Source organism: Clarias gariepinus, chromosome 19 (assembly GCF_024256425.1).
Source record: "Clarias gariepinus isolate MV-2021 ecotype Netherlands chromosome 19, CGAR_prim_01v2, whole genome shotgun sequence".
In the NCBI taxonomy this organism is placed as follows: domain Eukaryota; kingdom Metazoa; phylum Chordata; class Actinopteri; order Siluriformes; family Clariidae; genus Clarias; species Clarias gariepinus.
In genome coordinates this window covers 3,740,390-3,762,601 of record NC_071118.1, presented here as the reverse complement: position 1 = coordinate 3,762,601, position 22,212 = coordinate 3,740,390, and the positions used below count along the sequence as shown (strand labels likewise).

General features: G+C 39.6%; 1 protein-coding gene across 2 annotated transcripts; it reads left to right on the top strand.

Annotated features, from left to right (window-relative positions):
• Positions 1–2,079: 2,079 nt before the first annotated feature.
• Positions 2,080–21,134, top strand: LOC128507432 (nuclear pore complex protein Nup98-Nup96-like). 2 transcript variants are annotated; one of them, XM_053478351.1, is made up of 33 exons: positions 2,080–2,244; positions 6,619–6,725; positions 7,346–7,441; positions 7,576–7,758; positions 7,850–7,986; positions 8,062–8,169; positions 8,259–8,421; positions 8,502–8,656; positions 8,752–8,880; positions 9,022–9,157; positions 9,687–9,779; positions 9,856–9,999; positions 10,160–10,290; positions 10,400–10,587; positions 10,746–10,865; positions 11,023–11,306; positions 11,413–11,526; positions 11,609–11,747; positions 11,853–12,030; positions 12,452–12,610; positions 13,349–13,576; positions 13,735–13,864; positions 14,899–15,316; positions 15,587–15,819; positions 16,302–16,571; positions 16,683–16,840; positions 16,938–17,078; positions 18,125–18,276; positions 18,441–18,662; positions 19,128–19,369; positions 19,468–19,622; positions 19,719–19,830; positions 19,915–21,134. In XM_053478351.1, the coding sequence occupies exons 2-33, from the start codon at positions 6,647–6,649 to the stop codon at positions 20,115–20,117; spliced, it is 5,400 nt and encodes a 1,799-aa protein (XP_053334326.1). In that variant the 5' UTR covers positions 2,080–2,244; positions 6,619–6,646; the 3' UTR covers positions 20,118–21,134. The 2 variants fall into 2 exon arrangements, with proteins under 2 accessions (XP_053334326.1, XP_053334325.1); XM_053478350.1 differs by having other exon boundaries at positions 8,752–8,892.
• Positions 21,135–22,212: the final 1,078 nt, after the last annotated feature.

Sequence of the window (22,212 nt, the reverse complement as noted above, 5' to 3'; positions counted from 1 at the left end):
TCTATTTACTTTACAGCAGTGATTCTGTTAGCTTACGCTAAGCCAAGTGTCATTAACGATGTTTCTTGATAATTTTTCGGATCAAACTGTCTTTCCGTTAATGTGTGTGTGTGTGTGTGTGAGTGTGTATGTGTGTGAAAAACTTAAATAAAAGAGGAAGAGGAATTACTGTGTAAGACGAGAATAGGAGAGCGTCTGATTCCTTCTCTTCTCTTACTTTAGCTTCACACACATACACAAACACACACGCGCACACACACACACACACATATGCACAGCATCTGCGCGCATACATGGAAACACTTATCTGTCGGGATTTATTTTTACTTTTTTTAAGGGTAAAGTGCAGGTTATTTTGTTTTATTATGAGTTTATATTTAGTATTAATTATTTTATGTAGTTATTTTTTTGGGCTGTGTAACGAATAATTTGAGTTTCCATTATTGCTTATGGGGAAATTCGGCATATAAAGCAAAAGAAAGCTTAAGCTCTTCCTGGCTCCCAATAACTCAAATATTGTATGAGAGCCAGGGATGCATTTAAGTGTGGTATCAAAAACCATTTACTTTCTGCTTTTCTTTTAACCATACATATTCTACTTTTAGAAAGAGCTGAATGAGATCAAAGCCGTTTGGAACAGCTATGCAAGGTATGCAAGTTCCTCTCAGCTGTCCCATGTGACAAAAAATTAATTTGACCTATATAATATGACCATGTTAGAATTGGGACATAATAAAATAGTCTTTTTCAAACTTTTGGGTTAACTTTGTGTTTGCTGGAATTTGGGTTATCTTCACTGATATGTCCAAGCTGTTGAAAGTGTACCAGTAGGTATAATATTGGTGTGAATTGAATGGGGTTAAGTCCCAAACTGCTGTTCAACAGCTTTTATTTCAGCAGCTATTAAATCAGAATATTACACTGTGCAAAGAAAGAAGCTGCCAGTCAACTGTAACCAGTAACTTGAACTTGATATTAAAACTTATAATACAGTTCTGTTATGCACATCCAGTATTATATGCATGTCATTAGGCAAGTGAATACAAAAATCCCTTTTTTTGTAGTGTTAAATTAAATTTGTTTTAAGCAGTTATTAAACAACAAATGTTCAGACAACAAACAAACAATTCTAACAACTGTGTATACACTTGAATCTTCCTAAGTTTGCTTTAGATTATGTCCATAACTCACTGTGCGAGTCGCCAGAGAAATTCCTACTTTTAAGGAGTAGAAGCAACTTATTAATATTCTTACAATAGGAAATTGAAAAATCTCCTTGCTCCTTGTTCTATTTGCTTTGATAAAGTATTAAACGATTTTTAAAAAATCAGGTGAATGGACAGATCACCATATAACTATTCTTCCTGCAGGAAGTTTAAAACCAGTAAATCTCATATGTTTTGAAGCCATGGCGATAATAAAAAGCAGTTATGTAAAGCGCCACTATGAGATAAAACACGTAAAATAGTGCGTAAAATTGCTGAATTGAGAGCTGTGTGACAAAGCAACCAGAGTCATTTTACATTCAATTACAGCCCATCAGCGTGAAAACGAAGATTCACTAAATGCACTTCTTGAGATACTTTCTATATGAGAAAAAATATCTGGACACCTGACCATAATAGAAAATACCTTTAACCATGTAAGCTAAAGTATATTTTCACCTGCTGCCCCCCCCCCCCCCCTTTTTTAGCACACAATTAACTAAATTGAAAGTAATATAAAGGAGAAAAAATAATATAAATAGTAATAGAATGGGCAAAGTTTATGTATAACTAAAATATAGTATGGGTGTTGCTATAAGCTAATTGAAATAAATTAGTGCATCAATGATGCTAATTCTTGTAACTAAGCAGCAGTTAGCTTGGTTGTATCTTTTGCTGTTAGATTCATTTCTTTAGAAGCAGTTGCAAAAAAGTAAAAATTTTCTTCTTCCATCATGTTTTAAAGGTGAAAAACGCATTGACATTTTTTTTCAACCTGTAAATTAAAAATTTATTGCACAGATTTTTAAAATTAAACTTCGTGACCTCGTGGTTCTGCGTGTCGAATCTGCGTCTCTGTTTTTATAACCCGTCGTGACGCATTTCGGTTGCGTTGTTTTCCCTCCATGCCAGTTTATTTGCTCCATGTTCTTTAAAAATGTTCCACTGGAAAGCTGAGCGCTCTTAAAACAACACGAGAGGAACTCCCGAGCGCCTAGAGAAGCAAGTTTGTGATTTTTGAAACGGAAAAGCACTTCCGGTGAGTTCTCTTTGACACGAAAGTTGGTTTAACGCTAACGAAATTGAATAGTCTGGTCTCGCGCGCTACCACGTTAGCTAATGCTAGTTAGCGCTAGCTAGCTGAGGTTTCGGCTTACGTATTGGTTTATTGCTGATAGGTTTATAATATTTCAGGCATTTAAATATTGTGATCATCCAGAAAAGAAGATACGAGGACATACTGATTTTATGTTTTAAAAATATTAAGTCGGTTTGTAAATCTTGAGGTAAGCGAGCTAGGTTTAAGCTAACAACTAGCATAGTAACTAACAGCTAGCACATTATCTTAAAGTACTAACATAATGCATGCAGCAACAAAGCGGGTAATAATAATAATGTTAACATAATTTAATCAAATATAAACTTATTTGGGTGTTTATGATTAATCTACACTTTTGACTAGCCGGAGTTAACAGGTTCGGGTTGGTGCTTGTGAGTATACGCTAGTTTTTACAGGATAAATCCGGTTTTAAAACCGCATAGCGGCTTCTGACTTCATCTTACTGTCTCGGGTACTTTCTCTGTTGTTAGTGTGTGTGTCAGTGACACAAATTAAAGGCATCCTGGTGATTTATATACCCAACACACCTTGTATGATTAAACACAGGCCTTGGCCCAGCTCTAGGCCTGTCTATGGCTCTCGGAAAACTTTTCAATGCCACTTGTTTCAAGTTAGAGCATTATTAAAGATTCATTCTGCTTATATTTCTTCAACTTGCATCATATAATCACAATAAAGGTATAATCATTTAAATGAATAAATGTTCAATTGGTATTAAAAAAATTGTTAGTGACTTGCGTAGCTGACTACAAATCATATTTTATGGACGTTATAACAGTGGCAAAATTCTTTAAAGCAAAACAGCATAATAGTCTTAAAAATATTTGAAGTTTTCCGCATTGCAATTTGATCTGAAGCATTCACAATGGTTGAATATTTAAAAATTTTATGTGGAGATATTGGCCTTACTAAATTGTTGTTTGAAAATGTATATCATTTTAAATAACAAGGATGATATGTTTAACATTCATGTCAACAAAAAAAAGGATTTCACATCCAGGATATTTCAGGAAGAGTGATGGATTGCTGATTGGCTCCATGATGTACCCTAAAGTGTGCTCCCTGTGCAGGAAACTACTGGCCGATTCGAATGACGTGCTTCTAACCAACTAGCTTGGTTGGTAATTGAGCAAACATGCACAAAAATGCTTTGATAAATGCCCCCATTGTCACGGATCTCCCCGATGTAATCCCTATCTCCAAACCAAAGCTGGTGCACACTTTTTTTTTTTTCTTTTTTTTTTCTTTTTTTACGTGATAGTAAAGAGTAAAGATTTTAAATACATTTTGACTTGGAAGACGAGCATCATCTTGGTTTACGAGCATGAAGTATCATGTATCACGCATGCGCTTCTTGATTTGATGCAGAGCGTCACATGATCACAACAGAGCCGAGAACGGTTTTTCTCTCTCTTGCGCTGCGGGTAATTGTCTTCTCTGCTGGGTCTTAGTGCTCGTCTCTTACTGGTATAATCAGCATCTGTGTGTGTTCTTGCGCTGCGGAGTGTGTGTTGTGTGCGCGCGCGTAATTTGACACTGCGCCGGTTCACTCTCGCCTTTAGTTTGTGTGTGTGTGAAGCAGAGAGGGGGGTGCTTCACTCACACACAACTGGCACGGTATCGAATTATGCGCGCACACACAACACACACATTCCACAGCGCAAGAGAGAGAAAAACACACACACAGCGCCTGTGCGCATAAATGGAAACACTTATCTGTCTGGATTTATTTTTACTTTTTTTTTTAAGGTTAAGTGCAGGTTAATTTGTTTTCTTTTTACTTTTATATTTTGTGTTAATTCTTTTTATGTATTTTGTGTGTGTGTGGGGGGGAGGGGGGTTGGGGAACTAATTATTAGAATTTCCGTCATTTATGGGAAAATTTGCTTTTGTGTACGAGTGTTTTGGAATATGAGCCCGCTTCCGGAAAGAATCATGCTTGTAGTCCAAGGTTCCACTGTGCAGTCCCATGCATCAGTTCTGGTTGCACAGGCCTAACAGATTAACAGTTTAAATACAGACGTTTTGCAAAAAATACAAGGAAAAACCCATTACAGTGGAACCTTGGATTACGAGCATAATTTATGAAAGTGGGCCCATATTCCAAAACACTCGTAAACCAAAGCAAAGTATTTCCCATAGGAAATAATAAATTCTAATTATTCGTTCCACAGCCCCAAAAAATAAAGACATTAAAATAATTAACACAAAATATAAAGTAAAAATAAAACAAACTAACCTGCACTTTCCCTTAAAAAAAAAAAAAAATAATTAAATAAATCCTGACAGATAAGTGTTTCCATTTATGTGCGCAGGCGCTGTGTGTTTTCTCTCTATCTTGCGCTGCGGAGTATGTGCGTTGTGTGTGCACGCGTAATTTGACACCTTGCCGGTTCACACATTTTCTCATCCGTACTGTCTTTGTGTGTGTTCATTCAGAGTTAATTTGTTAACCACAATACTAAAACATCATGGAGAATCACTGTGCTCTTAAGAGAATATCAGGATAAGTTATTATTAGTGAATGTTTATGTGCCTTATTAAATATATAGCTATTTATACTGGATTCTAGGGAATATTTTGTTATATTATATATAAAATTTTGAATATTTTGTTTGAAGCAGCACTCACTCACTCACTTACGCACAGTAAAGGGGCGGGGGGAGTGTGTGTGAACCGGGACGGTGTCAAATTATGCGCGCGCACACACTTCGCAGCGCAAGAGAGAAAAACACATGCACACACACACACTCATAACGCGCACACAGTAAAGGCGAGAGAGAAAATGTGTGGACCGGAACGGTGTTAAAATATGCACGCGCACTAATCGACAGAGAGGGAGGAAATGGATTTTTAATCTCTAATGAGACTTTCTTTTGCTTTACACTCGTGCACACGGTATAAGAAACAGTACACGCGTGCTGCACACATGCGCTTTCAAACACAAAATAAAATTTGTTTTACGCACACACGTGGTCACAGTATTATAGTAAACAGTACACGCGTGCACGGATAGTGATGATACCAGTAAGAGACGCTACGACCGAGCAGGGGAGTCGATTACCCGTCATTTCGTAGCGCAAGAGAGAAAAAAAAAATGTTGGGTCAGTCGTGATCACTGTTTTTCAAGTAAAAAAAATTAAAAATTTGCTCGTCTTGCAGAACACTCGCAAACAGAGTTACTCGCAGTTCAAGGTTTCACCGTACTGTGCATTCCTTAAACTGGACGTGTGCCATTTTGATTTTCAAATCAAATAAAAAATCCAAAAGTTGTTCATTACATAATTCAAACGTAAACAGTGAAACCTTGGATTACAAACATAATTCGTTCCGGAAGCGGCTCTTATTTTAAAACCCTTATAAATCAAGGCAAATTTCCTTATAAGAAATAATGGAAACTTAAATTATTTGTTCCACAGCCTAAAAAAATTAATACATAAAAGTAATTAACAAATTAACCTGCACTTTTTTTTTTTTTTTTTTTTTTAAAGTGCGAATAAATTCCAGAAGATGTGCCCGCATTTATGCCCACAGGCGTTGTGTGTGTGCATGTGAGTGAAGCTAAAGTAGGAGGAGAGGAGGAATCAGACCCTCCCCCCTCTCTCTTCTAGTCTTGCACAGTAACCTTTCCTCCTTTTTTATTTGAGTTTCTCACACACATTAGTGGAAAGACTGTTTTATTAGAAAAATTAACAAGGAACGTTGCTAATAACACTTGCGTGAGCACAAACTAACGGAATCACTGCTGTTAAGTAAAAATAAAACAAATTAACCTGCACTTTACCTTTGAAAAGAATCGCGACAGAGCAGTGTTTCCATTAGAGAGAGAGAGAGAGAGAGTGTGTGTGTATGAAGCTGAGAGGAGGGTGAGGAGCACAGTGTCCAATGAGGCGGGCACAAAAAGTGCAGGGTGATGCAGGGAGAGAGAAGATGGATCTTAAACCTCTCTGAGATTTTCTTGTGCTTTACACGCGCAGACACCGTGTTTATAATAAACAGTACACACAAGCATACAAACACAAAATAAAATATGTTTTACACGCACACACTATGTTAGAGTTTTAGTAAACAGTACACATGCGCATTGATGTTGATTTTACCTGTGAAAGATGCACACTAAGACCAAGCAGGGGTGTAAATACATTTAATTAATTACTTGTTGGTATGAGTATTAGGAATTCGAGGCAGAATAATTACAGATGTAAACAGTGGGTCAAGTGCTTTAGCTGGTTGTGTTCTTACCAACTGATTTTTTTTTTTTGTTGTTGTTTTTTGTATGCATGTATGAGACAGACTTATGCAGTGTCCATAGCAGCGCAAGATGTTCAACAAGTCATTCAGTACTCCCTTCGGGGCAGCAACGGGAGGATTTGGGGCTTCATCTACATTTGGACAACAGAGTAAGTGCTCAGAATGTCAAGTGTACATAACTTTTGACAAGATTTTTTTATTTATAAAAAACAAAAAAAAACAAAAAAACCACTTTATTGTTATGAGGTCATTACAGTAAGCCCCGGGGCTAAAAGCATTCAACAGTACTTACGAATGGCCCAGAAAGATCACGTTGCAGTTAAGAATGTGTAAAATGTGAAACTTGATGGCTTAACATTTTCTTGGAAGCATGCCTACGAAACGTAAATCAGAGTAAAATGTCGGTCAAGCTTCAAAGAAAAGGAAAATTTACGACTAAAACGAAGGTGAGAATAAAAAAGCAGTCAGGAAAATACTATATGCGATTACTTATTTTTATTATTGTTATTACAACAAACATTCGAATGTACCAGCCAAGCAGGCAAAAATGACCGTGAGACTCATGGCATTTTTCTGTCTCGTGTTATTCACTGTAAAACTAGCCAATCATGAATGTTAGCTTTTGTCAGTGGGTGATAATTAGCAGGTAGCCAAGGAACAGGTTTATAAACGAGCTGCTTTATTTATTTATTTATTTATTTTAACCTAAAAAACTGTTTCTTTTTCATGCTGTTGGATCTTTTTTTATTTTTTTATGTTTTTCCCCCAGATGCAGGGTTTGGAGCGACAGGTGGTTTTGGTGCTTCTGCTTTTGGAACTGCAAACAACAGCGGTGGTCTCTTTGGGGCAACACAGAACAAACCTGGTATGCTTTTTTTAATATATGCTGTTTTTGAGTACGAGTACATTAGTGGAATCAGTCAAATGAGCATAGTGTTCATTCTGTTCAGTCTTGAGTGAAATAGTAACCACAACTTTTAATCTTTTTGCTCTAACCAGGTGGGCTGTTTGGCTCCAGCACGTTCAGTCAACCTGTCACTTCGTCTACCAGCAGCGCATTTGGGTTTGGTGCAACAAGCGGGACCTCCAACAGCCTCTTTGGAAACACTAATACAGGAGGTGGAGGTCTTTTCTCTCAGCAAGGCAATGCATTTGGTGCCAACAAACCCGCCTCTTTTGGCAGTAAGTTAATATTCATGCGTTTTGGTAATGAGTTAACAAGAGGAAAGAAAGTAATTGGATTTTTTTATGATGTCTAACATATATTTTGAAGCTTTTGGCACTAGTACTAGCAGTGGAGGACTGTTTGGGACGACCAACACCACGTCCAATCCATTTGGAGGAACCCCTTCTCTCTTTGGAGCTACGGGCTTTACTGCGACCCAGCCTGGCACCACCATAAAATTTAATGTAAGTTTTATTTTTTCTGTATGATTTACTTTTTCTCAGGAGGAAACATTTATCCATCTCTGATTTTTCTTACAGCCACCAACCGGAAGTGATACAATGGTAAAGAGCGGTGTGACGACCAGCATCAACACCAAGCACCAGTGTATCACAGCAATGAAGGAGTATGAAAACAAATCTCTAGAGGTCAGAAACAGTTAGTTAATTTATACTATTTAGTGTTTCTTGTGAGAAATGTTTATGTTGAGTTTAATAATTGTGTCTATACTTTGTAGGAGCTAAGGTTAGAGGATTACCAGGCAGGGAGGAAGGGACCCTCCAACGCAGGTGGCCTGTTCGGGGCTGCAGCCACAGCACCTCCCAGCACTGCTACGGGCCTCTTCGGGTCCTCGGGTACTGGGTTCAGCTTCAACCAGGCAAAGCCCTCCTTCAGCTCTGGTACATATGCATATTCATATATATGCATTTTTTTATTTAATATTTGGCTTGGAACAGTAAAGTGACTAATTGTTCTCTAGCTACAAGTGGCTTTGGGACGACCCCCGGTTTATTTGGCCAGACACAGCAGACCAATAGTCTCTTCAAGCCCTTTGGTCAGGCCACTACTACCCAAAATACAGGCTTCTCATTCAGTGGCACCAACACCATGGGCCAGGCCAACACCAGTAGCATAGTGAGTACATTTTAGCAGATTTAAACATGATTTTACTGACATTGATGTGTCTAAAACTCTGTGCACTGTTTTGTTCTGTAATTTTCTGCGTTCAGGGGCTGTTTGGCAACACGGCTGCATCACAGCCCGGGGGTTTGTTTGGAAACACAGCCAACACCAGCACGGCCGCAGGCTTCGGCACGGGCACTGGGCTCTTTGGACAGCCCAACGCCGGCTTTGGGAATGTGGGTACACAGGTGATTTGTGGAAAAACTCAGACTTTTCAACAGTCAATTTCAACAGGAATTTTAATTGTCTTACTTGGAATTAGGTTATTTGTTTCCCGTTGTTAATGTTATTTTAATATTAATTTTTTATTTTCACAGAATCTGTTTGGTAACAAGCCAGCAGGTTTTGGCACCACCACCACGAGCGCTCCCTCCTTTGGCACAGGCACCGGTCTGTTTGGGAACAAACCTACGCTTACTTTGGGGACGAACACAAACACCTCCACCTTTGGTGGTGAGTATGGAGAATTTATTTGTTGCCTGTAATGTAAGGACTTAATTCATAGTTATAGAGACCAATCAGGGATTCTGAGCAGAGATAAATTGAAGGAAAAAAGTTATTTTTGTGAAGGATTAACAAAAGTTGTGCATTAAACTTTGTCCAAATCTGATCCTTGACCAGGTATATCTAGGTTAAAAGTGCTAAACCACATCTATGAATTTTTTTTTTTTTTTTTTTTTTTTTAAGCAAGTTAAAGCTGGTGCTTTTGTAAGGCTAGGTTGGCTACACCTTACATCTTTTTCTGGCAAATCCAAAACTTTCTGCATTATGTTTGGATACAATAATTGGGGTATTGGTAGCTAATAATTAGAATGGTTGCGTAGTAGAATTGTACATGATTAGTTTGCTAGTCTAATTGCCTTTCGTGGAACCTTTCCATTATTTACAAAAGTATACTTTTTTTTGTATGTCTTCTTTGCTCCGCAGCTCCATTTATTTTAATTTTTTTTTTAACCGCTAACATTATAAATATGTCTCCTAGCGTTTGGAGCTAATCCTCCTGGATGCAGTCTGTTTGGAAACAAACCTGCCACTGGTACACTAGGAACAGGACTCAGTGCAGGTTTTGGAGCAGGTATTGCCTATGTTTTTTAGGAGATGAGAAAGCAATGTGTTTGTGAAATGAGTAAATTCTTACCTTATCCTTTCAGGTGTAGGTACAGGGCCAACGCCTCTGTTTGGAAACAACCAGAACAAAATAGGCTCCACACTGGGCACAGTTGGGTCATTTGGGGCTAATAGCTTTAACACAGGTGCTAGCACGTTGAACTTTGGGGCACCGCAGCAACCTGTCGGTGAGTATTACACTTCTTTTTTTTTTTTTTTTTTTTTTTTCTTCTTTTTTTCCCCCAAATATTGAAAAGAAACAGTTGATTGGTTGGTGTAATGATTGTAAAACTATATTGAGAGTATTTAGATTTGAAGATTTTTAAACTTTTATGTCTCATCCTTTAGCCCTGACGGATCCCAACGCTGCAGCCCAGCAAGCAGTGCTACAGCAGCAGCTCAATGCACTCAGCTATTCCCCTTTTGGAGATTCGCCCCTGTTTAGAAACCCGCTCTCGGACCCCAAGAAGAAAGAGGAGGTATTGGAAGGCTCTTCTTTAACTAGTAACACTTTTAGTGGTATATTTGTTGGGGAAAATAGACAAATTTATTTATATAATTTTTTTGGTTTCTTTCAACTTTAATTAGCGCTTGAAGCCAACAAATCCAGCTGCCCAGAAAGCCCTGATGACCCCTACTCACTACAGGCTCACCCCTCGTCCTGCAACCCGCGTACGCCCCAAGGCCCTCACCTCCTCAGGTTCTGGTAAATCTCAGCTTTTTGATGGGCTCGACGATGACGAACAGTCTCTCACCAACGGAGCTTTCATGCCAAGGTAAGGGACGTTTATGATTTGATGATGAAGCCTCTTTAAAAATTATTATTAATTTTATTTTTCTTAAACTTCTTTCAGACAGCTTGTGATGCTTTCCAAAACGCTATAATGGCTTGTAAAAGTGCACTAGTTGAAGTTTACACTTAATCTGTTTTTAGGAGGAGCATAAAGAAGCTGGTGTTGAAAAACCTGAATGGTAGCAGTCTGTACAGCAACTCCGTGAACAGCGAGGCTGATGACTTGAACTCGCCGTCCGAGTACCCACAGAACGGCCTCAGGTCAGATTTTATATTAGGATTTTATGACTTTAGCAGGATTAGGGAAAATGTTTTGAAGTCCAAAAACCTAAATACAGTTTAAAGTACACTTTAACCACATGGCATAGCATTACCAGGAAAGTCTTATTACCAGGTAATATTCCAAATTTGTCTACAGTCTTAGAGCAGATGACCGAGAAACGCATGACATAGAGGTTGAAGGAGGAGCAGAGGATGACATGCAAGTCTCCAAGTTCTACAACAACCCCATCGCCAAGCCCATTCCACACACCCAGCCCAGTCCGTCGCTACACGACACCATTAGCGAGCTGAATATGAGGAGAGCTGTTAGTGCTCGCAATGGCCTGGATCTCAGCAGTGAGGAGATCTCTCTGGGAGACGACAGTATCCAGGAAGAGAGAGATGATGAGCTGGACACACAGAGACCTCCTCACCCAGCTGGTAGGTCATGGCCATAGTCCTCTGTCTATATAATGGTTTTATTTAGGTTTTTTAAATTAAATATTTTAAAAAAATATTTAACTAATTAGTTTTTTCATGTTTTCAGGTATTGTTCTCACTCGGGCGGGATACTACACCATTCCCTCTATGGAGGAGCTGGGGAAGATGCTGAATGAAAACGGGGAGTGTATTGTCGAAAACTTTACAATAGGAAGGAAAGGTATGCTTCAAATCACGATCCCTAAAATGTTATATTTTTATAATATAGATAGACGTTAATTAACCCTGAGCGTGTGTTCCAGGCTACGGGTCAGTTTTCTTCCCTGGTGAAGTGAATTTAACAAACCTGAACCTTGACGAGGTTGTGCACTTCAGGCGAAAGGAGGTAATCGTCTACCCTGATGACAAAGATAAGCCACCTGTAGGAGAGGCCCTTAACAGGTTAGCGGCTCCATCTCGTGTGTTCTTGATCATGGTTTTGTTAGTCAATCAGTCTTCCATGTTCTGTATGTTGTTTTACATAATCACATTAAATCTCATTTACAGACGAGCAGAAGTGACTCTTGATGGTGTTTGGCCCAATGACAAAACCACCTGCACTCAGATCAAAAGCCCTCAGCGTCTGAGTGAGATGAACTACGAGGGACGTCTGGAGAACGCCTCACGCCGACAAGGCGCCCGCTTCCTGGAGTATAGACCCGAGACCGGATCCTGGGTGTTTGAGGTATGAGCTCGTTTTACATTTACATTTCAGCATTTGGCAGACGCCCTTATGCAGAAAGACATACCTTTTTTTTAATCTCGTTATACATCTGAGCAGTTGAGGGCCTTGCTTAAGGGCCCAACAGTGGTAATTTGGTGGTCGTGGGATTTGTACCTGGGACCTTTCAAATCTGTACAATGACTTAACCGCTGAGCTACCCCTACTCCTGTTTGATTGTTATTTCTAGATGTTTACCGGGAATGGTGAGGTTATATAGGTCTCAATGATTAGAACATAATTTCTTTTACTATAATTGTATCATAGTTGCATGAGTTTGATGTTTCCTGACTTGTTTTAGAAATAAATGGTCACACTATTTGTTTCTCTGGTTGCAGGTTTATAAATGGTTAAAAAATATATAATGGATCTTAATCTTTTTCAGGTGGCACACTTTTCCAAGTACGGCTTGCAAGACTCCGATGAGGAGGAAGAAGTTCCCCCGGCTAAAACGGAGACCAAGAAGTTGAAGACGGCCATCCCGGCAGGACTGCAACAAATCCCACCGTCCCAGCAGCATCAGCAGATGGCGCCACAAGCTCAGGTAGACTGAGGAACACCAACCAGCAGACACACACCAAGTTCATCTGTACCTCTGACTGCTTTCCTGCTCATATGGATAACTAAATCCTGGCTGCTCTTTAACTGATGTCTTTTCAAAATAATCAATAAGATTTATTGTTGTGTACCACCATAACGGCGTTTTTACTTGCTCGGAATGTGTTCTATGGGTTTGCAGTTAAGAATATATTTACAAGCATAGTACCTCAGTTGGGATTTTATTTAATATCAGAAAATGTTAAATGATGTAATTGTTTAGCATTTAAATATCTAACTTTTAGGAAAGGTTTTTTATGGAACGTGTTACCTGAGGCCATGAATGTATTTAAATGTATGAGCAATTTTATTACATTATTTTTGAATTGTGTGAGGGTGTTGAAGTGTTAATGTGATTTCATAATTATTCAAGCTTTTTTTTTTTTTTTGGTCAAATGTAGTGATTTCGGCATCTGTGATAGCTAAAATTTACTAAGGGTAAATATTGTGCACATTGAATTTTGTTCTGTATCCTGACAGAAATAAAATTGCAATATTGCTTGGCACTGCAGTAGTTATAAATTGTCTTTTTTTTCCCCCCTTCTTTTTTTTTTCTTTTGGCTTAAAAAAAAAAAAAGTCCAATGTGTAGCATGTTGAACATAAAATTATCGATTTGTCTAGATTATATAGAATGCATGTTAAATATGTGTACACCTCACGGTCTATCTTTGCACATACGTGTAGAGTACAGCAGTACTGGAGCTTCTGAGCCGCGTGTCGGAGCTGGACAGTGACATGGTGGATATTACCCAGGAGCCTCCAGCGGAGGGAGTGTTAAGTGAGGAGGATGACAGCGTGATGGAGGATGATACCAGAATGGCCCTAAGAGCAGTGACCCCTGCTGAACCAGAGCCCATCTCTGCCTCCAGTCAGATCGCCTCCTCATTAGGAATCAATCCACATACTCTTCAGGTTTTAGCAGCATTTGCACGACACTTTTTCATTGCATAGACTTTGTTTATTCAAACATCTGCTTCATTGAGTCGATCCAAACACTACTGCTTTTGTATGTTATATATGGGGTTAAATATGTAATAAGTTATCTACATTTTAATTCCTTTAAATTTCAGATTATGAAGGCTTCCTTGTTTGCGGGTGATGATGACTGCGACCTCTTTAGCGAGCACCTCCCTTCAAAACTTTTGGAGGAGGTGGCGTCTCCCCGGCTTTTGCTCGGCAAAGCACAGGCCAGGCTATCAGGTTGGCAAATTTTGGCTTCAACGCCAGCATGGTTTATAAAGATTCACTGAACACTAGGGGCAGTTCCAAAAATGTATATAAATAAATAAAATAATTTAGGAACCAGTGCAACCTGAGGTTTTGGTTAGTTTAATGTCAAATCGAAACAAACAGAACTGCTATGTGGTAATAAACTTTCTTGTCCAAAAACTTTGCACACACTAAGATTTCATTCAGTCATCTTAAGCTTTAATGACAGCAAAAAATGATGAAAAAATGAAATGATTTCTCATGCTCCCAAAACCACTCTTTGACAATCCGAGTCCTGGAATATACCCGTGTCATCAGGAAGAAAAACTCCATAGATGTGATGACCTGGACATTTAGTTACATTCAGGTCGTCAGCTGACTTCATTTTATTGACGCACAACGTTGCTGAGACTAGACCTGAGCAACTGAAGCAACCCCAGATCATAACACCTACCTCCAGAGTGTCTGTACATTACCCAATACCCATATAAAATGGCAATTTTTTTTGTTTGTTGCCCTGGCCAGTATAGTAGTGCAACTTACTGTATTGTGGTAAACCAACAAATTCAAAACATTTAGCTTGAGTGGATCCTCGGCCCAATGAACGAGGGTTTGATTTTTAAGTTTCTCATATACAATTTCACTTCCTTTCCACTTACTATTAAGGAAAACTATATTCATGGTTTTGTAATCTCTTATTAAACGTTTATGGAGAAGTTATAAAGGTATGGCACCTCTAGTGTGTGTGCATCTGACCGATGCATTTAGCTTTTGCTTGCTAACTGGCTAACTAGCATATAAAGAACATTTTACACACATTAGTGCTTTAAATTGCATGTCTACTTGTGACATTATACGTGCACACACTGTCAAATGTGCAACCGTTTAGCAACTTTTTTTTTTTTTATCTGGAGCACGTACCAAAAATCATGCAGCCAATGCATGAAACGCGGCTCTGCTTTTTTTTCAGTATAAGAAACCTGTCATGTTTCTAAAATGTATTATTTTTCTTTTTTTCTTGGAAGTGGGAGGACTTCTGCAGAGCAAGTTCACTTCGGGTGGAGGGATGTTTTCACAGCTGCCAGAGATTCCTTTTGGGGCGATCTCCCAGAAGCTGAGTAAACCAGCAGCCACGGAAAGCCCATGGCCCTCACTGAGCACCTCCATTATTTTACCTCCTCCAGCCCCCGAGGTCACACTGAGGACTGTAGGAGCACGCAGACTGGGGGGTCCTGTGCCGCTCGATAACTCGGTCACTCGGGGGAAAGGTCGCCTGCTAATGGACGCTGCGCTGTATATGGGTCGCTCGTTCAGGGTGGGATGGGGACCTAACTGGACATTAGTGCATTGTGGGAATCCACTTAGCACATCTTCGGAGTCAAAGGATCAGAACAAAGAGGACATGAGTTTCAGTTTCTTGCCCAGACCTGTCAAGACCCGGCAGTAAGTTTATAGGAAGATGTGAAGAAATATTAATCACATTTGATAAAGCTTTTAAGTTTGTTTAAAATGAACTTTAAAATAAATACTCAGTTAAATACATTTGTTGTTACAATTTTCTGTTTATAAAACCTTAAAAGGTTTCAGTGGATAACTAGCTGTCTAGTTGTTTTGTTAGATAATTAATGCAAAATGAATAACCGTTACACTGCCTTGTTAGATAAAAGCAGTAGTATCAATTTGAATTTTATTTATTTTTTATGTTTACTGCAGGATCACTGATGGCCCTTTTAAAGTACACATAGAGCAAGTGGTGGGCTTGGAGCACAAGGAGACTGCAGCGAGTCTGGCCGTGTATCACCAGCCCCTTGAGATCGGGCTCAAGCACAGCACGATTAGCACTGATGATACCTGCCCCTTCATTCAGCCAGAGAAAGGAGTGAACGCTCTGCACGATTATGCCAAGTGGATTGTAGAGGTTCTGAAGGAGGCAGGAGCTGGAGATGGTAGGATGATCTCCACCATCTTAGACTGCTAACTAATAATAAGAGATTAAGCCGTGGTTGCACGCAGAAATGTCAGTTAGAAGAACTGAGGGAAAAGTGAAAAAGGCTTATGTTTCAGTTGTTAATATATTGAACATTATTTTACATCTAAGAAAAGAATAGATTATTAATGCCTTACTGAGAACCAAAGATTTCCAATTAAAAAGTTCTTTATAATGACTTAAATAGGCATACAAGCATCACATGCAACAGCTTCTCAACCCCCCCCCCCTCTTCTAATGTGTAAGGATTATTAATATAGGTATGCGTGTGTGTAATGTATTCATAAAAAAAGATTTTGCCCTCATTCAACCAGTACTTCTCAGATTGTTCTGTCAGCTTTAGTTACAGACTGGATGTTACTTCCTGCATGCAATGTGGTTTACTAATCTAATTTAAAACTTGGAAGCCTTTCTTATATTGTGGGACTTTGTTTCTTTTAGTTGTACTCGCTCATTGGCAGCAAGTGTGGACTCTGTGTGAGGCTCTGTGGGGACGGCTTGGAGATCAGGACTTGGAACCTGTGGTTGGCAGAGGTTATCGAGAGCAACATGCGAGAAGGCGCACTTTCTCCCGCTGGCTATCTGAGAGCGCCGCACAACACGTCCAGGACGAAGTGTGCCAAAGTCAGACACAGCGCCACGTCAGTGCCATCTTCAGCTACCTGACTGGCCACTGCATTAGTGAGGCTTGCAAACTGGCCCAGAAAAATGGTGAGGGAATGCGGGAAACACACTCATTGTCGGGGTGGCTCTCTCTAAACTCTCTTCTTTTATGTATCAAAACATGGATTAATAATGTGCTCTGTTTGTGGGTGTGTATAGGAGATCATCGCTTGTCCCTGCTGCTGTCCCAGTCTGTGGGTTCCCAGTTCAGCAGAGATCTTCTGGCTCTCCAGTTAGCAGACTGGAACAAAATGCAGACAGACTCATTCATCCAAGAGGAGAGACTGCGTATTTTCACCTTACTCGCAGGCAAACCTGTAAGACTAGCATTTGTGTGTCTGTATTTATGTTTTTCACTGAGTTTGTATGCATCGATTTTATTTATTTATTTTTCTTGTATTCTTCTTGTTTCAGGTTTGGGAAACTACGGACTGCTGTATAAATGTGTGCTCCGAACTGGACTGGAAGCGTTGTTTGGCAGTGCATTTGTGGTACATGCTGCCTCCCACAGCCTCTGTAGCAGATGCTCTCGCCAAATATGAAGTTGCCTTTCAGGTCTGAATCTTGCGCAATACTTCTGCTCCAAATATTTGAAACACCCTTTTTTTTGGGCTGGAGTAAAACTGAAAAAAATGTGGTGTCAAGTTTGTAGTATTAACCAGTAGTTTAGACAAACAGTACATTCTAAATTTGTACCCACTTGTATGAGGGGTGTTCCACTCCAACCATTGTTTTGTGATGAAATGTACGAGGTATGTAGGTGTGAACCTGATTGACTATTTAGAGTTCAATACGGTGAAGAGATCCTTATTCACAGTTAAACATTAGAACCGGGCAAAAGTTTTAAAGTAGACAGTAGCTCTGTTAAAGGCAATCCAAGCAGAGGTAGCTCAGATCCCACTGCAGTTATTCCCGTGAAAATTCAGCGAAAAGAAGCATTTGTCTGTCAGAACCGTTACACACATCACAGGGACATATGATAGGAACTCGACTAGGAGTTATTGCCACATTCCTCATATAGTGTTGACCTCGCTCCAAGAGATTCCCCCATGTTGCATGATTATTAAAAGAAATTTTAACTCTTGATTCTGCAGAATAACAGAACACAAAAGGTCCTGGTTTGACACAAACAATTTTTGTAAAATCACATTTTAATTATTTATTAGATATTGAAGTTACAGCAAGTTTCCTACATATGAACATTCGAGCTACGAACTTTTGAAAATGGACATGCATCCTCTGCAAGTGCAGTAGAAGCCCAGGATGTTCGGAAATAAGTATTAAGTAGCGCTAATAAAGCTGGTACTGCTAAGAAGCGTCGAGCAATAACAATGGAGAAAATAATTGAGGGAATGGAGAGAGGTGAAAAGATGGTGGACATTGCTCGTTTACCATGAATCATTCAACCATCAGCACATTTCTAAATATCACGGACAAGATTATGATTTATATGTGTGTATAATTACTTTTTTGCCCCACTGTATGTATTCTAAGTATTCAGTTGATTTTCTGCTGGACCAAATGAATCCAATTTTTACTTGGATCTTTACTTTTTTTTTCTTTTTTTCTCTCTCCCCTTTAAAACAAATGTATGTTGTCAGGGTTCGGAAGAGGTAATGAAATATGCCTGCGCTCCTCTTCCTCCCTATATGGCTGATGTGGATTCGGAAGCTTTGGACGAGATGGAGGATTCAGAATCTAACAAATCCCTCCACGACATCTGTTTCCATCTACTCAAACTTTACAGTGACAAGTAAGTACACATTTTAGAAAGTTTTTACCCCACAAAGGACCCGTGATGATAGTAGTAGTAGTAGTAGTAATGATGAAAAAAATAATAATAATGGTATTTTATTAGTACAGATTTCTCCTAAGAAATGATCGACTGTCTTATTTCTTCATTAATGTTCTGTTCAGGCACTACAGTTTGGAGCAGCTGCTGGACCCCATTACAGTGACGGCCGAGCAGCTAGACTACAGGTTGAGTTGGCACCTGTGGAACGTGCTGCAGGCATTGAATTACACCCACCTTTCAGTTTCCCGTCAGTCTCTCCTACATTCTAGCTACGCTGCCCAGCTGGAGAGCGCAGGACTCTGGGAGATGGCAGTTTTTGTTCTGCTGCACATCCCTAACTCGTTGTGAGTAACCTGGCTTTAATTTCTTCAAGTGAATTTCAGAGATCGCTTAATGATCCTTAGAAATCGGAGCCATGTTTAAATAATATTTAAATAAATAAATAAATAAAAATATTTGCTAGGGAGCATAAAAATTTATCTTCTGCACAATGGAAACAAGGCATGTGGTCTAAAGAGTTCAGATTGACCCTATTCCTGAGCATCTGGGTAAAAAGGGGACGCAAGAAGCAACAAGCTTTGGATGCCAGTTGGTCAGAACTAGGTTTAGCAACGTTATTTGGCAGTAAAATGTACAGCCAGTGTAAAATATTTGGCATGTATACAATGATCCCATGTGGTGAGGTATGGGAGAAAAATTGCAGTTGCAGTCTTTATGGCCAAATTAAACTCAAATTATTTATAATTATAACATTCCATGTATACTTCTTGTTTGCTGAGTCTTTGCTGTGTCTGCTAATGGATGTGTAGCCTTCGAGAGCGTGCTGTGCGGGAGATCCTGAACCAGCACTGCACCCTTGAGGACACTGAAGAGTCTGCAGAGAAGGAACGCTTTCTTACTGACAAGCTGTTCATCCCCACGCAATGGATTCATGAAGCCAAGGCCACTCGGGCACGCAGAGACGGAGACAAGCATAATGAAGCACTGCACCTCTACAGGGCTGAACACTGGAACCCCTGCCACCGGCTTGTCATCCGGAATTTGGCTTCAGGTTCGTCCACTAATGTGTAAAGGAATAAAAATTCCAAGAGATTTTATCAGTAGTGTTCATAACTTTTGTCATAACTGTTTATTTCTTTGCTTTTTAAGACTGCATCATTAATGATAATCATGAGTATCTGAAGGAGTTTCTGGAAGGCTTGGCAGTGCCTGAGCGCAGCGTGCAGGTACAGGACTGGGACACATCAGGGCGTGTCTATCTGGACTACATCCACGTTATTCAGACCCTAAAGGTCATCCAGCAGGTCCGTTACAACTCTTCCCAAAGGTTAATTTACTTAAACGTTGACTTGGTTATAATTAAATATTTTTTAACAACACATGCTTATTAATTAATTCAGATGGAAAGCCCAGGATACGAGCTGGAGCGGCTGCACACCAACGTGACGTCCCTCTGCAGCAGGATTGACCTCCTTCCCTGTTTCAAAGCCAAAGATCGTCTGGCTCAGTCAGGTCAGTGATGTTCGAATGTGTTTGTCTGATTCCTTTTGTAAAAAGTGTTGCACTTACAGTTTGCTTGTTCTGCTTAATGTACAGAAATGGCCAAACGTCTGGCCAACATCCTCCGTGCAGTGCTAAGCCTTCAGCAGGGTGGAGAGGGCACCCCGGACCCTCGCTACATCCCTCTTTGCCATCTTGCACCCCACATCGGACGCTTACCCATGCCCGAGGACTATGCTCTGGAAGAACTCCGCAGCCTTACCCAGTCTTACCTACGCGAATATATTGGTTGTCACTGAGAATTGGGACAATTTACAGAACTGTCAATCTTTGAGAACTTAAGTTTAACCTCTTGTCCAAAACATAGTCTTTCAACACATTATCATGTTTGTTCATCTGTCATTTGTGTCTGAATTGTATGCTTTGATGTGAATGAGTGTATTTTACTGATTATTGCATCTTGAGAACTCTTACATGCATGTAAGTGTTACTTTTCTTTCTCTTCATGGAGTGCTTGCTAAATGTCTTTGGCTGGCATTCAGTTAAGAGAGAGTTGCAGTGACGGTCATCAGCTTTTCTATATCATTTGCTATTAAGCACCATCCATGTTTAGTTTATATTTTTAGTGTTTTTTTTGATGCTGCAATAACTGGTCTGGCAGTAGACAAACTGTAGAGTTAAGTATTTACTTTTTGCGCTTTATAGTTAAGTAGTTTTGAACATATGACTTGAGCAAATCAAAAACTCTTGGTGGTTGTGATTTTTGAAAAAATAAATGCTGGTCTTTTTAAGGTGATTATAGATTGGAGATAAAGGGGTAATCTCATCAACTGTTTTATCATCACTTGGCATCAAGTGATGTTGAACATAAATCTGTAAAATGGCCGTAAATATCTTTATTTTTGTAAGATTTTGTACATATGCCAAACAGCAAAACTGCATTGTTAAAATTTTCAACAAACGTAATATAAATGAATGGATAGAGCTGCAAAGTGGATGAATGTGAGGATGTATTTAACAGTTGTGGGGTCAGATTCCTTCCTGCTGCCATGTGTTCCTCAGAGATGTTTGTTCAGCATATAAGTCTGCCTGTATATTTTAAGTATATAATAACTCTGTCCAGCTTATAATGCTGATTACCCACCAGTTTTGTTTTAACTCTGTGTAGTTTAGTGTGGACTGTCTGACTGGTGTTTATCTGCGGCTCTGTTCATTTAATCTGTGGATGTTTGAATCTTTTTTTTTTTTTTTTTTTTTTGGACTAAGCATGTTTGTGCAGGTTAATTTTCTAAAATAAAAAGGCAAATAAAATTGAATTCTATTTTCTGCTGAAATTGCTTTATTTATCTTATGAAGAATTTAAGGCTTGAGAATCTAAATCGCATAAAACCTTAAAATCGGAAGGCATGTGATTTAGAAATACAGGTGAAACTCGAAAAATTAGAATATCGTGCAAAAGTTATTTCGGTGAGGCAACTTAAAAGGTAAACCTAATATGAGAGTCTCATTACATGCAAAGCAAGATAGTTCAAGTCGTGATTTGTCATTATTGAGATGATTATGGCTTACAGCTCATGAAAATCCCAAGTCCACACTCTCACATTAAAATATTACATGCAATCAATAAAACAAGGGTTGTACGTAGAACACATCGGACCTCTGAAAAGTATCAGTAAGCATATGTACTCAGTACTTGATTTGGGCCTGCTGAGGGGTTATGGAAGACCCGGATGCTTCAATAGCGGCCTTCAGCTCTTCTGCATTGTTCGGTCCCGTGTCTCTCATCTTTCTCTTGGCAATGCTTCATAGATTCTCTATGGGGTTCAGGTCAGGCGGGTTTGCTGGCCAATCAAGCACAGTAATCCCACGGTCATTAAACCAGGTTTGGTGCTTTTGGCCGTGTGGGCAGGTGCCAAGTCCTGCTGAAAAATGAAGTCAGCATCCCCATAAAGCTTGTCTGTGGAAGGAAGCATGAACTGCTCGAAAATCTCCTGATAGACTGCTGCGTTGACCCTGGACTTAATTAAGCACAATGGACCAACACTAAGAGATGACATGGCTCCCCAAATCAACACAGTGGAAACTTCACACTGGACTTTAAGCATCTTGCAGTGTGTGCATCTCCATTCTTCATCCAGACTCTGGGTCCTTTGTGATTCCAAATGAGATGCAAACATTGCTCTCATCAGAAAAGAGGACTTTGGACCACTGAGCAACAGACCAGTTCTTTTTTTTCTTTAGCCCAGGTAAAGCGCTTCTGACATTGTTTGTTGTTCAGGAGGAATATTGAAGCCCAAGTCCAGGATCCGTCTGTGTGTGGTGGCTCTTGATGCACTGACTCCAGCCTCAGTCCACTCCTTGGAAAAGTCCCCAAAACTTTTGAATAGCCTTTTC